Here is a 14,463-nt window from a genome sequence, read left to right on the forward strand (position 1 = left end):
ATTCATAAAAATGTCATATTATAGTAAGGCATCAAAAGTCAAAAAAACGTCATAGGATAGTAAGGCAAAATTTTTTTAAAAAACTTCATAGTATGGTAAGGCATAAAAAGTCATAATAATGTCACAGTATAGTAGGACATAAAAATAAAAAAAAATCATTGTATGGTAGAGCATAAAAAGTCATAAAAACGTCAAAAAATGTCATAGTATAGTAGGGCATAAAAAGTAATCAGAACTTCATAGTATAGTAAGGCATAATTTTTTTTTAAAAACTTTATAGTATAGAAAGGCATAAAAATTCATAAAAATGTCATATTATAGTAAGGCATCAAAAGTCAAAAAAACGTCATAGGATAGTAAGGCAAAATTTTTTTAAAAAACTTCATAGTATGGTAAGGCATAAAAAGTCATAATAATGTCACAGTATAGTAGGACATAAAAATAAAAAAAAATCATTGTATGGTAGAGCATAAAAAGTCATAAAAACGTCATAGTAGAGTAGGTCATAAAAACTTCATAGTATAGTAAGGCATAATTTTTTTTTAAAACTTCATAGTATAGAAAGGCATAAAAATTCATAAAAATGTCATATTATAGTAAGGCATCAAAAGTCAAAAAAACATCATAGGATAGTAAGGCATAAAAATGTCATACTATAGTAAGGAATAAAAAGTTTTAAAAAAAGGTCACCGAATAGTAAGGCATAAAAAGTCTTAAAAACGTCATAGTATAGTAAGGTACAAAAACGACATAGAATAGAATGGCATTAAAAAAAAGTCACAGTATAAAAAGGAATAATAATGTCAAAAAACTTAATAGTATAATAATGCGTAAAACGTCATAATATAGTTTCATTTTTTTAAAAAAAGGTCATAATATAATAAGGCATAAAAACGTCAAAAAATGTCATAGTATAGTAAGGAATAAAAATTCATTGAATATTAATCCATAAAAAAGTTAAAGTTTAATATTACATAAAATGTTATGATATTTTGATATACCCACCATTTTATGGGTAATCCAGCTAGCAACCTGATTGCTCGCATATAGAAGACAGAAGCCAGTTGCTTGCTAGTTAATGCTACCTATCATGGTTAAATAACATCAGTTGACATGTTTCTGGTGACGTTAGGTACCGCCGTGATATTCTCACAAGACATGAGCCTTCAGTGGCCCTAATCCTCTTCCATATATTGCAGGTAAAATGTACCTAAATTATTATAAGTAAAAGCAGTCATTCCAATATATTATTGTACTGTATATGACATTATTAGATTATCTATGCTGACGTTTCAGTGTCAAAGCAGTACTGTCACGTAGTAGCCGGTCAAAATAGAGCTTAATGGTAAAACTGATGTATACATTGATAGTACAAAAACCACAGGTAGACAAAAAATTTAGGAAATTAGCAGTATGCAATACTCAAATTGGCATTGTCAACAGACATCAACAGGAATGTATGAGTGTGGTTTATTTATTTCCCAAGCATTGTTTCCTCTATGTTGCTGACACTGTTTGATTGATTTTAATAAATGAAAAAATGAAATATCTCGACAGTTCAAATTTGGTACTCTTAATTAATGTCTCCTTCTGGATGAATTATAATAACTTTAATGATCTGACGATTTATTTCACACCATCATCAGGTCCAATACTTCTATTTATGACCAAATACCTGCAAAACTCAAGATATTCCATCAGCCTCAGCTGAACTTTGTGTTGTGATAAGTACCAAGCATAAATATGCCAACAAGTTAAATTAAAACGCTGACCACAATACACGCTGTACCTGCTAAAATATCAGCATATTATCAAACACTTGTTATGCTTGCAAGAAAATACACATTCAAATATGAAGGGACAAAACAAGACGTTGCTTATTTTCATAGATCATTTATTCAGATTAAGTGCTGAAAATAAATACAAAACATTTCTGGAACACATCTGGTAAAGTGACAAAGACCTGCTTCAGTCAGGTTTTGCTTGTCAGAAAAAAGCTTCAATTTACTTTGACAGCTTCAGCTGCAATTTGGAATTTCATTGTCTGAAACTCAGGTATCACGTTTTAACAAACTTCTTCTGATTCTTTCACCATGATCGCAGGATCAAGGATTAATTTACACATTTCCAAATGATTAAGAACAACCTTCCACTCCCAACTAGAGAGTAAAACTGTAGTGACCTTTTTTTTTTTTTTTTTTAGTTGAAACCTGTGAGTTTCTTTGCTGCAGAGCCCTGCAGCTGGAAGGGAACTGCTCATTTGTGGCATGAACAAACAACAAATATGAGGAGGCAATGAAAAGATGGCACACAACGTTATTATGGATGACTCATGGAAACATATTTCACAGGTGCACTGCCATAAAAAGGTTTGTAGCATCCAATTTACTAGACTGAGAAAATATGTCCTGCATTAATTCCAGTTCAACTTTTGTAATTAGTAGATTTGACACCAGATTAACATCTAAGTGCTATGGCAACCACACAGACGCTGTATGGCCAACTGGGCTAACTGGTGGGAGTCTAAACTAACTATATTAGTAGCATATATTTAGACACAACATAAACAAACAAAAAACTGACAGGGGTTTGTCTTTAAACATGAACTCTGATATTCTACACAAGTTAATCAGCTATAACCCTGCATAATCCTGGATTAATTACAAGGGCCAATATGAATCAGTAACGTTAGCTGAGACCCAGTTGTGCATCGGAGTGATGAAGGCCTGTGTGTTTGTGAGTATGTCCTGTAGAAGGCACTGGCACACTTGCAGTACAATCTCCTTTACCAAAAGTATCAGAAAAAGACATTCAATGCCAACAAATATCATGTTCTACCACAGATTTAACATCAACGTTAATTTCAATGGAAACACATATGGAAAAAAAACATTTTGAAGATGAAGTTGGAGAAGTAACTAAAGAAGGTAGTTGTGTACTGTTTGACAAGAGGGCAGCCATTGGAGAGAGAGGCAGTTGTCCATTAATGTCCACTTAGGACACAGATCAGTATGTGTTCAGCCACAGCTATGGAGATAAGTGGAAGTGTTTGCTCGTGTGTGTGTGTGTGTGTGTGTGTGTTTGTGTTCAGTCATCTTCTATGTTAAGCTGCACTCAGAGGAAAGGATTAGCATCATATTTGTGCGTAATGATACAAGTAAGGAACTGATATTTCTGTGTGTATAATTCATCTGTGTGTCTGGGGAGCTCTACGAAGGCAAATGGGAATTGTGTTAGTATGTTTCTGTGTGTGTGAGAGTGTGTGTGTGTGTGTGTGTGTGTGTGTGTGTGTGTGTGTGTGTGTTGTGTGTGTGTGTGTGTGTGTGTGTGTGTGAGGCTGTTCAGTCATCCACTCCGATGTTGCGGAACAGGTAGGACATGGACTCTCCATTATGGATGCGGCGGATGGCCTCCGACAGGATCATGCTGATGTCGGCCGTTTTGATCTTTGGACACTGAAGCTTCTGGAGCTCGTGGGGAATCGTGTTGGTCACCACCACCTGGAAAAAAACAAATCAAAAACAAAGTGTGTGAGAGAAATATGAGATGAGAGAGATGAGAAAGTGAAGAGGAAATAAATAAAAGTAGAAACTCACCTCATCGATAGCCGACTCCTCTATGAACCTGGGAGCGTCGCAGGAGAGGATGCCGTGTGTGGCCATGACGTAGATCTTGTAGGCTCCTCTTTCTTTCAGCGTCTCCGCTGCTGCCACAAAACTGTCAACATCATCGATGATGTCATCCTGTGGGACAAACAGACCTGTCTCAAATACACTAATCAACATTTCTGGTTCAAGTGTCATGGCACCCAAAGAATTTTGTTTATTACTTTGTCTGACAAATCATTGCAAAGTGTCAACTGAAGTCCTGTTCACTCAGACTTTTAAGTAAGCAAGTAAGTAAGCAAGCAAGTTTTTAAGTAAATAAATTTAACTAAAAATGTATTTCGAATAAAAAGGAGGCCAGTTACTATTGTAAGGGTTGCGTTTACAAGACTAGAGGTTATAATACATCCTCTGAGCAGCGCTACATCTTTAGAGCAGATTGGAGGCTACAGTGAGTCACTATCAGAAAGTGATGAGATGGGCCCGGCTAGCTGGTTAGCATGCTAACTTCAGTAGATGAACAGACATGATAGAGACTAGAGTTATCATTGGCGATGCTTTCCACCACTGGAGACAGCTCTTGGTGAGTGAAGGAATGAAGTTTGATGCTTAGCTCATGTTTCTTCTAGACTGGTAACTAAACAGCTGTTAATGCTAACATTAGCTATGTAGTGATGGCAAAACTACAAATAGCTCCTTAAACATGTCAAAAGTTACTGTATGTATAGAATAAAGCAGAATGATGAAGAACTAATGAGATATAACTGACTCGGTTTTAGACTGTAAGTTGAAGTGATCCCTCAAATGGGCTCTAACATTTTGTATGGTGGCCCCGAGTTTCTGTATTTGACCATTTTGATGCATATTTAGTTAAAAATTTAAATTTTACTTTGACAGAATGGACTTATTTGTCAGATGCAGTCAGTATCCCTGTACAGTAATCTACATAAAGTACAGTATTTTTGTTTTAAACGTTCACTTTCACACAGTCTGTATTTTCTAAGCATGTGTGATGTTTTGCTCTAAACTAAACTGGGATCACACCGTGAGGCACTGGATCTCTGCCAGTCCTTCATCAGTCATTAAATGGGTGTTCACATTCTCTTGGCTCATATTGAAACACTGACTCATTACAGCTACAGCAGAATAGAAAAGAATAAGCAATTCTCTGTGGAAAACCAGTCTCTGCATCCATTGATAATGGCATCATGAAGGTATTTTCCCGTAGGGAAGGTTTCCTTTATCTGTCTCAGAGACACAGCTGAGTGCCAGGACGCCGACCTGCAGCTTCTTCTCTGCTGCAGCCGCTGATTTGGCACATTTCTCATTCTCAATGTTTGTTTTTGTGTTTGCAGTTAATCTAACGTATGTGACCTCAAATGTAGCAAAACACAATACGTAAAATAAAGAAAGACTTACTAGAAAAATAAAAAAAAACAATCTTCTGTATTTACACTGCAAGGCCATAATAATTTGCTTAAACCAATCAAACTGTATGCTCTCACCACTATGATGGCGATGCGTCCTCCTACATCTCCTACCACAGTGATGGGAGGTTTCTCTTTAGGGATCAACACTGGAAACAAAAACGAAAAGGACACAGAGACAAAGTTACACACCTATTTATATTGCAAAAATTGGTGTTTACATGGTTTATCTTTATTTTGTGTGTGTGTGTGTGTGTGTGTGTGTGTGTGTGTGTGTATTACATGGTATCTCCATGCTGGGATGAATGGCTCCAGTGGTCTTGACGGTGGGTGGGGAGTGTCGCCCATCCACCTGGTCTGATTCAGCGTCCTGAGCTTCACCGTGGATCACTGCTATACCCAGACGCAGCCGTTCAGCAAATGACTGAGCCCTGCACACAGAGAGAAACGCAAATACAACAGCTGTTAATGACAACATACTAAGCTCCTTTATCTGAAGCCTTCAGCTGTTCAGAGGAAGTAGAAACTTTCTGCCATAAAACGTCACTGGCACCCCCCAGCAATGTACGCTGCTACATAGCGGAAATTTTGGACCCTAACTTCCTCAGCCGAGCAGAGAGTGGTGAGAGAGGGAACAACACGTGTATGATTAACATGTTAATTAACACTTAAAATATAATGAGTTACAGCTCAAAGGCTCAGCACAGTTTAAGGTGATTTCATTAATCAGGTGCAGAGAGCCTACCTTTTGGCAGAAGCTGGAGATTTGGCCACAATCACAGCATTTCTATAATCAGGGATCTGGAGGTTCATGGAAAATGAGGATGCAATGTAAAAAGGTCAGATTTGTATACAATTGCTAAACAAAATTGCTTAGTCAATATCCTAAAAGACTTTTTTCTTGTAAACCTGAAAGTGAAAAAAAATGTTTGAAAATACAAACAACAACCTTTAATCTTACTTGTCCATGTATGTAAACTAAGAAGTCAAACAGGGCCATGAAATAACAGGCTAATCTTACATTTTTCCTCATCACACTTAAAACACCAGGATCAACTAGCTCTGTACGGAAATGCAGGAACAAAGTGGTTTCTTTATTTCCATGTATGATCTGGTGAGGATGATGACCTTTTGCCAAGGTCGTGTAGCTTCAGCCACTTGACCGTTTTCTTGTTTTAGAAAAATAAAATGATTACTAATAATAATAATAATAATGATGATAAATTAAATCAAATCAATCACACAGAATGAAATTTAGCACCCTTTTTGGTCATACCGACCGAAGTAAAGAAATTATAAGCTGCAGAAAATGGATGGATCAACCAATGCAAAAAGATTCGAAAAAACTTGCCCATTATGAGACAATAAGCTCCCGAGCTACAGAAGCTAACAGTAGTGACTGCGTTTGGTATAGGTCTGAACATGTGCATACAGAACGAAAATCACATACAAAAACAGTTCTAACATTTATGCCTGTGACTGGGAAAAGAAAAATATCTGAGACTTCAGATTTAAGACTTTTTTTTTTTTGAAGAAACTGTATTCAGACTTTGGAAGTTTTTCAGATTCCCTGAAAATGTGCTAAAAATCTAAAAATAGCGTAGCAATAGTTACTATAGGGGGCGGGGCTTTATAAACGACACAGGCACAGGAAAAATAGACCATTAACAACAGTTTGTGCCCAGTGGAGTTAAAGGTAAGAAAACAATTCATGTTGTGCATTAATGTGTGTCTTTACCTCCTCCTGTATGTACTGCAGCAGGAAGGGCGAAGCTCTCAGATTGTCCACTGGGATGTTGAAGAAACCTTGAATCTCTTTCTGATGGAGGTCCATGGTGATCAGGTGTGTGAGACCTGCACAAACAGTCAGTTTGACAGCATTAATGTTTACAGTTATGACAGCACACGCTTCACCAGCAGCCATGACAGACGTACTTTCAGATTAGTCTTGTAAATACATCATCATATTTCACTTCCCGTATAGTTTTCATAGTAAATGTTACAAGCACCCTGTGATCCTAGGTTTTCTTTTGTTGTAATTTTGAGTGAAGACATGCTATAAGTGAGTTTGCCGCTGCTTTCCTCCTGTGTTGTGCCTTAAATCAATCCTCTCCCACTTACCAGCTTTACACATCATAGAGGCAATGAGCTTGGAGACAATGGAGCCCCTCTTCCTCATCTTACACTGCTTGCTGTAGGGGAAATAGGGGAGGACTCCCGTGATGCTTCTCGCACAGGATGTCCTGCACGCGTACACCATGATCAGCATCTCCATTATGGTGGTGTTCACATCCCTGATACAGCCGAGGGACAGAGGGAGGAGATGGGGAGGAAGACAGTATTAATAAAACATGTGATAGCAGATGTCTCAGGGGGAAAATGTTAAAACTATGTTGAAATGTGTGTGTTTTCTTTCTTACTTGGACACTGTCTGAATCACAAAGACATCTTTGCCTCGCACCGACTCTTGGATCTGTACCCTTGTTTCTATGGAAACAAACAGGGTGTGAGAATGAGAGAGTAGCAAGAAAACATGCACACATAAACTTACACACACACACACACACAAAACAAAGCCTGCAAGGCCTTACAGCTTCATTAGAGGGCTGAGCCCTTTGTGCCTCTCATACACACACACACACACACACACACACACACACACAGTGTGAAATTGTAGATACTAGCATTCCAACAATGTGGCTCCCATGGAAAAGAGAACAGAAAACACAATGCTTCCTCACCACAGCCAAATGACACACACACACACACACACGCACGCACGCACGCGCGCACGCACGCACGCACACACACACACACACACACACACACACACACACACACACACACACACACACACACACACACACACACACACACACACACACACACACACACACACACACACACGCCATTAACTCAGATGTGTTTGTGAGTGTTTGAGAGTTATTGTAGGTTGGGAGCTAAGAAACCTGAAACTCGGTTGGTGTTGAATATTTAGCTCTCAACCTCTAACAAAGCAGTTAGAATTTAAAAAGGGCCATCGTGGTTTTGTATGATTTAATGCATTAACTAGAAAATGCGTATTTTCCACTGTACATTCTGACTGTTGCATACTGAATGCATACAATTAGTTTCTAGACACATTTTGTACGTTCAGACTGTTTGTGTCTTTCAGTTCCCTTTCAGTTATTTTGCCTGTCCTTGAACTTTGCCTGAGATATGTAGCCTGCTGAATACTTGCTCTGTTTTGTCTAACTTGCATCCGTATCTTGTAATAAACAGCTGTGAGGAGGGACAGTTTGAAAAGTCTGTCTGATGCTCATAAATAATCAGAACTTAGCAGAGGAATTCAAAGTCTCTGCAGCCAATGCTGTTAAAGGCTACAGCGTTATAAGAGCAAATAACATCATCATGTTACGTAACAGACTTATGTTCACAGAACTTGTTGTTTTAACTGTTTTACAAACATTCTAATAACAGCTACACATCATTTAACAACTAACCTGTTGACATACACAGTAAAACAGCTGTCAATCATTTATCTGTGTGCCCTTCTCCCATGTGTCTTCATACCACACAAGTACTGTAGTGTACTATGCAGCCACTGCCTTGCAGGGTTGAGTGATGTTTACTTTAAATGTTAACAAATAATGTTTGACAGACATGCTGTGCTGGTTTCTGATGCTGTTAACCACTTCATCTTAATAAACAAATAACATCTTTGCTTGGACAGTCACTCTCAGAACTGGTTTCATGCATGTGTCTGAACCCAGATTATCTGTACTAATAGTCTCAGATCAACTTTCCTCTTAATAATCATTGGTGTACCACAAGGTTCTGTGTTATTATCTACGGAAACAACACTGTTACTCCAGACTTATATACATTTCTTTGCAGATGATGCAGACTTGTATGCATACGTCTCTTCTCCAACTCAATACATATCTAGATTAGTCTGCTCTTCACATCTCTGCAGCTGCTGAGTGCTTGATCTCAGCGAGACTATTTGATTAAATAAAGAATATGCTGATATGTAAATGTCTAACCATGCACAAAGAGTCATTCCTCGTCAGTCATCATCTTACCTCTGTTGGCTTCCTGGTAGACCTGCACCTTGCCAAGCTCCACCCCTAACCGCCTGAGAAAGAGAGAACCTCAGCTTAGGCTTTAAAAGCAAAACGTGCTTCATTGGCTTGAACAAAAACTGTTGTTGTTAAAATTTACGTAGCTGAGGTCTGTTTATATTCATACAGACAGCAGGTATGCTTGATTAAATGTGTTATTTTCTCCATAACATGAGAACATATATTTCAAACTGAAAAAAATTGGATATGGATTTATTTGTTGCTAAATTTCTCCTTTGAATTAATGGCATCTTTTGAAACATAACACACAGCACATTTTCTCCCTCTAAACTGTTAAAATGCTTTATTATATTGCCACTCCTCTCACACATGCACACACACGCACACACATCATGGAATTTCGTGTCTGACAGGCCAGGACAAATATATGTGGTATAAACATGCACAGACTCTCAGAGTCCAGGGCTGCATCACGTGTGTTTCCACTTGGTTTTGCAATTTATGAATGTTGTGTTTACACATAACATGATGAAATCTAGACAATGTTGCAGCTCGTCATGGAACTGGTTATTTTTAAAGAGGCAACAGGTGGTGAGGTCAGTAATGAATTTCACTGAATCGATATTCTTCGAGATCAAGTGACAATTTTGCATAAACTCAGCTTTTGTGTCACTTCTTATTCTTCTCCATTTGAAGCCTCCATATCTGCCCTCTGGCTCCTGGGTTTCACATCTTTACACATTATGAAAAGCTGAAGTTTCAACATTTTCTACAATATGTTTGTATGTTTTTATTCATTAACTTTAGTGTTAACACTATTCACTTTATTTAGTGAGGGGGTATCACTCAGTCACAGGGTTAAATGTGATTGTACAGCTGGTGAAAGGGAAGGTGAGCAGGACGAATGGCTCTGTTGTTTTGAGTGGGCTGGTGAAAAGAAAAATAAATTAAATGAAACATATATTTGTATAACATATATTGTTGGTTTGCATAAATGTTTCCAATAAATACACTTGTAAGTAGTTCCTATGTGTCCTTTGCTTACTCATCGTGCTTCTCTGCGTTCATGCATGATTTGAAAATGATTAACAAAGTCTGAGGGAAGCAGAAATGTAACCCTCCATCTAAAAAGACGATGACAATCTCCTGGAGTCAAGAGGTTTCAATATCTCTCTCTGTAATCTTTTGAATTAATTTCCCCTCAGACAAACTACTAGTTTAATGACAGTCTTGGCATATAATTTAAGTGAGAGAAATTTTTTTTAATTTTTTTATTAAATATGTCAAAATTAATCAATTCTTTGGCAAATTGAGGTGGCAAAAGAGAGTTGTCATAACAACATATTTTATGATTCCTTTTGTTTAAAAAGGAAAAATAAATAAATATTCAAATATGAACAATGAATATTCACTGTTTCTTTAATGTAGTTGGACATACTAAAATTAGCTAATTCTGCAGCATATGACAGGTGACACAAACCTGCTACGCTCTGTTACCAAGCTGCAGGAAATACTTTGTCTTTGAAATTATGTTTGCACAGCGATTATATTTTACTGTACCATTGTTGTCTTTTGTGAAGCTGAACCACAAACCACGCTCTGATCAGCCATACTGTAAACACTGCACATGTGCTGGCACATGGAGAACCAACAATTCAGATGGAAACACGGCACATCCAGACTTGTCTTTCAAGAAGCATAAGTGAAAAGAGTGTATCAGCATTCAACAGCTGCAGAAGCTGCTTTTCTCTTCATTTGAGACAAAGGAGGCAGCAGGCCTGTTCCCAAATGACTAATATGGGAAGTTTCCTCTTATGCGTGCTTTTAATATGTCAGCTATCGCTTCTATACTCACTCTGCAATCCTCTTGCTCAGCTCGCGGCCGGAGGGGTGTGAGTTGGCGGTGAAGATGACCAGGCCACCCTTTGTGTGGTTCATGTCTCTGGGGTCTCGGCCGCTGCTCTCCCCACACTCAGGCAGTGGATCCCTGGGCACCCACGCTGCGCTGAGACCTTCCTGCAGTGGAGAGAGAGGGAGGAGCGGTTACTTCCTTTAAAATCTTTATGTCAACTTTCATATCTCAAGTCAACGAGGAACAGGAAACACATTTTTGTTGGTCTTTAAAGACGTACAATAAGCCACTGAACATAAAAGTAGTTTTTCAGTTGAAGGGAGAATTAATATTTAAAGATCTCTTGCTCCTCAGTGAACACAATCATGACAGACAGACTATAATATAAAAATACTATGATCACTCAACCTTGACTGGACGAGTAGGTACACATGTGAGAGTGTGAAGGTGGAAAGAAAACATCAGTTCAATCTATATTTGTATTCAGACTGATAGTTAGTCATAACAACCTCTGCTGAAGTCATTCTCCACTCTTTTGAGCTGTGCTGAAATTACAAAAAAGCAAAAACTTCAGCATAACAATAATTAAACCTGGACACATATTCCTTTTGCCTGAGAATGGGACAGAGTTATTCAAGAAGCTTCCTGCAAAAAGCAATGAGGAGTTCTCCTTTTAAACTGTGTCACAGCATCATCCTTTTACTGCAGTTGAAATTCCCCATCTTTGTTTAGGCATAAATCCAAAAAAAACAAACTTACATCTTTGAAAAAAAATTGTATTATTTCACATCAGTACTTTTAAGGTTTTATATATATATATATATATATATATATATATATATATATATATATATATATATATATATATATACACATACATACATACATACATACACACACACACACATATACCAAATATACAGTGGGAAAAATCCTGATGGGGAGAGAATGGCTCTCCTTTATGAAAACCCATGCAATGCATTTACTCCTAAGCTTAAAAGTTGGACCCAAATGTGCATCACAGAAGTTTGGAATAGTTCAGATCAATCTCCTATTGTGAAACACTTCATAAATATATATAGAGCTGCAATGATTAGTCAATTACTTGATTATTCAATCGACACAGAATTGAGCAACTACTTTGACAAACACGTCATTGTTGTAGTCATATCTGAGCAAAGAATGTCTGAAATTTGATTACTGCAGCTTCTCAAATGTGAGAGTGTATCTTTTGCGCAATAACTACATTTTAATATCTTTTAGATTTGGACTGTTGACTGAACAAAGAAAGACATTTGACATCTTGAGCTGTAAAAAATAATAAGGAGCATTTTGCATTATTTTCTTACATTTAATAGCCAAAACAATTGATCCAACTAATCGAGAAAATAGTTGGCAGATTAATCAGCAGTGGAAACAACCGTTGGTTACAGCCCCCTAAACACATGCCAAGTCAAACCAATCATCAGATAATGAGCTTTTACTGTGAAGGGCCAACAGTCTATGTACTACCTACGTCCTTGAACAAAGCTATTTAAATTTCTTTTGTCTTTCACAAACTCTCCTTTTTATACATGCTTATTATCTTTGTACTGATTTACACATTTGTTCACAGATTTTTTATTTTGTTTATTATTATGTTCTTTAATTTTTAGTTTACCTTGCATTTGTTTGTGATGTGTGTTTGGGAGCATATACAGTCTATGTTTGAGATGTTTAAATGGGGAAAGCGTTTCTGTGGGTCTGCTTGCATTCACACTTAGGGAAGTTTAGAGAACAATAACACAGCAAACAAAAAAGGCTGGGCTACAATCACATGCCATGTGCAACCATAATATTAACGCTTTAAAATAACTGGACGGCTAATTGTCGTATTTAAATACGTGTCTTAGAACAGCGAAAATTGTTTTAAAAGGAGTCAATGACGTTTAATAGGCTTTTAATAGAGGGTAGTAATCGTTCATCCTAACTATCAACAGTCACGACATTAGCTTCCACACGTTGCTAAGCTAACGGGACAACACAGGACTTTGCCATTAACAGCGACATATTTTATTCGACAATGAATGGAGGTTAAACCGTTAAGTGGTATTGTGGTTGTAATGCCTGTTATGTGAAAGCAGTTAAATTGATAACGTTATCTTAGGTTTATCTTAAACGTTTGCCTCTGACATGATGACATAGCGTTAGCTACCGTTAACAGACTAACAGTACTAACGCGATAGCTCGCAAGAAATAATCTTGCTGTGGCAAAGCTCGTGAATGCGCGAATTAATTTTTCATGCATCAGAATGCAAGTATGCCTATGTAACACGTAGAAATCACAATAAATACTATCAATAGAAATACAGGATGATAAAAATCCTCACCAGCTTGTGTGTTAAGTCCGGTTACAACCTGCAACCAACAGTATTTGAATCTACAAGCCCCTAGCTCCTTTTCAACCTGTTCCCTTCACTCTGACTGACTGCGAGGTTTCGTTTTGACGGAAGTGCAGCTCGACCAATCACAGGCCAGGAAATACTTTATTGGAGGTCTTAAGATGCATTCAAGTGTTCTTTTTAAACCCGTAAACAACCCATTCATCAGAGAGAAGTAATATATAGCAATCAGTGGTTTCAGTGATGTCCACAGTCGACACTTAATTTTGAAATGCAAAAGTTTTACGTTAGCGTAGTTTGCACCTTTTCCTTATCAAGTTCAGTCACTTAATCTAATTTCAATTTACCGATAAAATCCACTTTTACATGTAGGTTCGCTAGATTGTTCAGTTTCCGAAGATTGTGAACTCAAGCCTGTGGTGCTTCCTAAAAGGTCCGTGCATGAAGTATAATTCTTCTGCAGTTGTTCACGTTGTATAATGAAAATGCGCTAAGTGCAAATGTATGTTGACGTTTGTGAGCTCTTTCTTCATTAGCCGATGTTGCCTAAACGCTGTTTGCGTGTGTTATTGTCCCATGAAATAAAGACGTGCAATTCAATTCAGCGCACCAAAGCGTCAGTTTGTTCCATTATCCAAATGTATAAATTATAAATACTGAAGTCATTCTAGAGGCCGACTGGGGATCTTATTTGAATGATCATGTAATCTTAAAAAAGAAAAAGTTAACAGTCAAGTGTGAGTAGTTACAGGTGAGTGGTTATATTTCTACAAATGAAAACATATCTGTACAAACTCTGTGCCTTTATCATTTTAACGAACTGAACTAGACCTGATAACGAGAATAAACACCAAAGCCGTCGTGGTAGTTGTATGATTTGTGACTAACCACTTGGGGGCAGTGTTTTTTTGTAGATGCTTCACACAACATCCTGACTTAGGTTGTTGATAAATGAAGTGACTTTTGAGTTTCAAATATGAATGGTTTTGATATGTAAAATTTTCTGCCTGATAAGAATTATGATCCTTTTCCCTTTAACTACATATTGCAAGAACAACTATTCTAAATTAGATCCTGAAATGCAGTCAGGATGAGTACCTGCAGAAAGAGAAG

The 14,463-nt window shown here is 37.4% G+C and overlaps 1 protein-coding gene across 2 annotated transcripts; it reads right to left on the reverse strand.

The window, feature by feature from the left end:
• Nucleotides 1–1,877: 1,877 nt before the first annotated feature.
• Nucleotides 1,878–13,449, reverse strand: LOC130185629 (phosphoribosyl pyrophosphate synthase-associated protein 2). 2 transcript variants are annotated; one of them, XM_056402192.1, is made up of 12 exons: nucleotides 13,339–13,443; nucleotides 11,479–11,514; nucleotides 10,973–11,133; nucleotides 9,118–9,170; nucleotides 7,453–7,519; nucleotides 7,154–7,326; nucleotides 6,771–6,886; nucleotides 5,778–5,833; nucleotides 5,315–5,463; nucleotides 5,111–5,181; nucleotides 3,597–3,743; nucleotides 1,878–3,500 (listed from the first exon to the last, which is right to left on the reverse strand). In XM_056402192.1, exons 2-12 carry the CDS (start codon nucleotides 11,491–11,493, stop codon nucleotides 3,342–3,344), a joined length of 1,167 nt encoding a protein of 388 aa, XP_056258167.1. In that variant the 5' UTR covers nucleotides 11,494–11,514; nucleotides 13,339–13,443; the 3' UTR covers nucleotides 1,878–3,341. The 2 variants fall into 2 exon arrangements, with proteins under 2 accessions (XP_056258167.1, XP_056258168.1); XM_056402193.1 differs by lacking the exon at nucleotides 11,479–11,514 and having other exon boundaries at nucleotides 13,339–13,449.
• Nucleotides 13,450–14,463: the final 1,014 nt, after the last annotated feature.

This window comes from Seriola aureovittata, chromosome 17 (assembly GCF_021018895.1).
Source record: "Seriola aureovittata isolate HTS-2021-v1 ecotype China chromosome 17, ASM2101889v1, whole genome shotgun sequence".
Lineage (NCBI taxonomy): Eukaryota > Metazoa > Chordata > Actinopteri > Carangiformes > Carangidae > Seriola > Seriola aureovittata.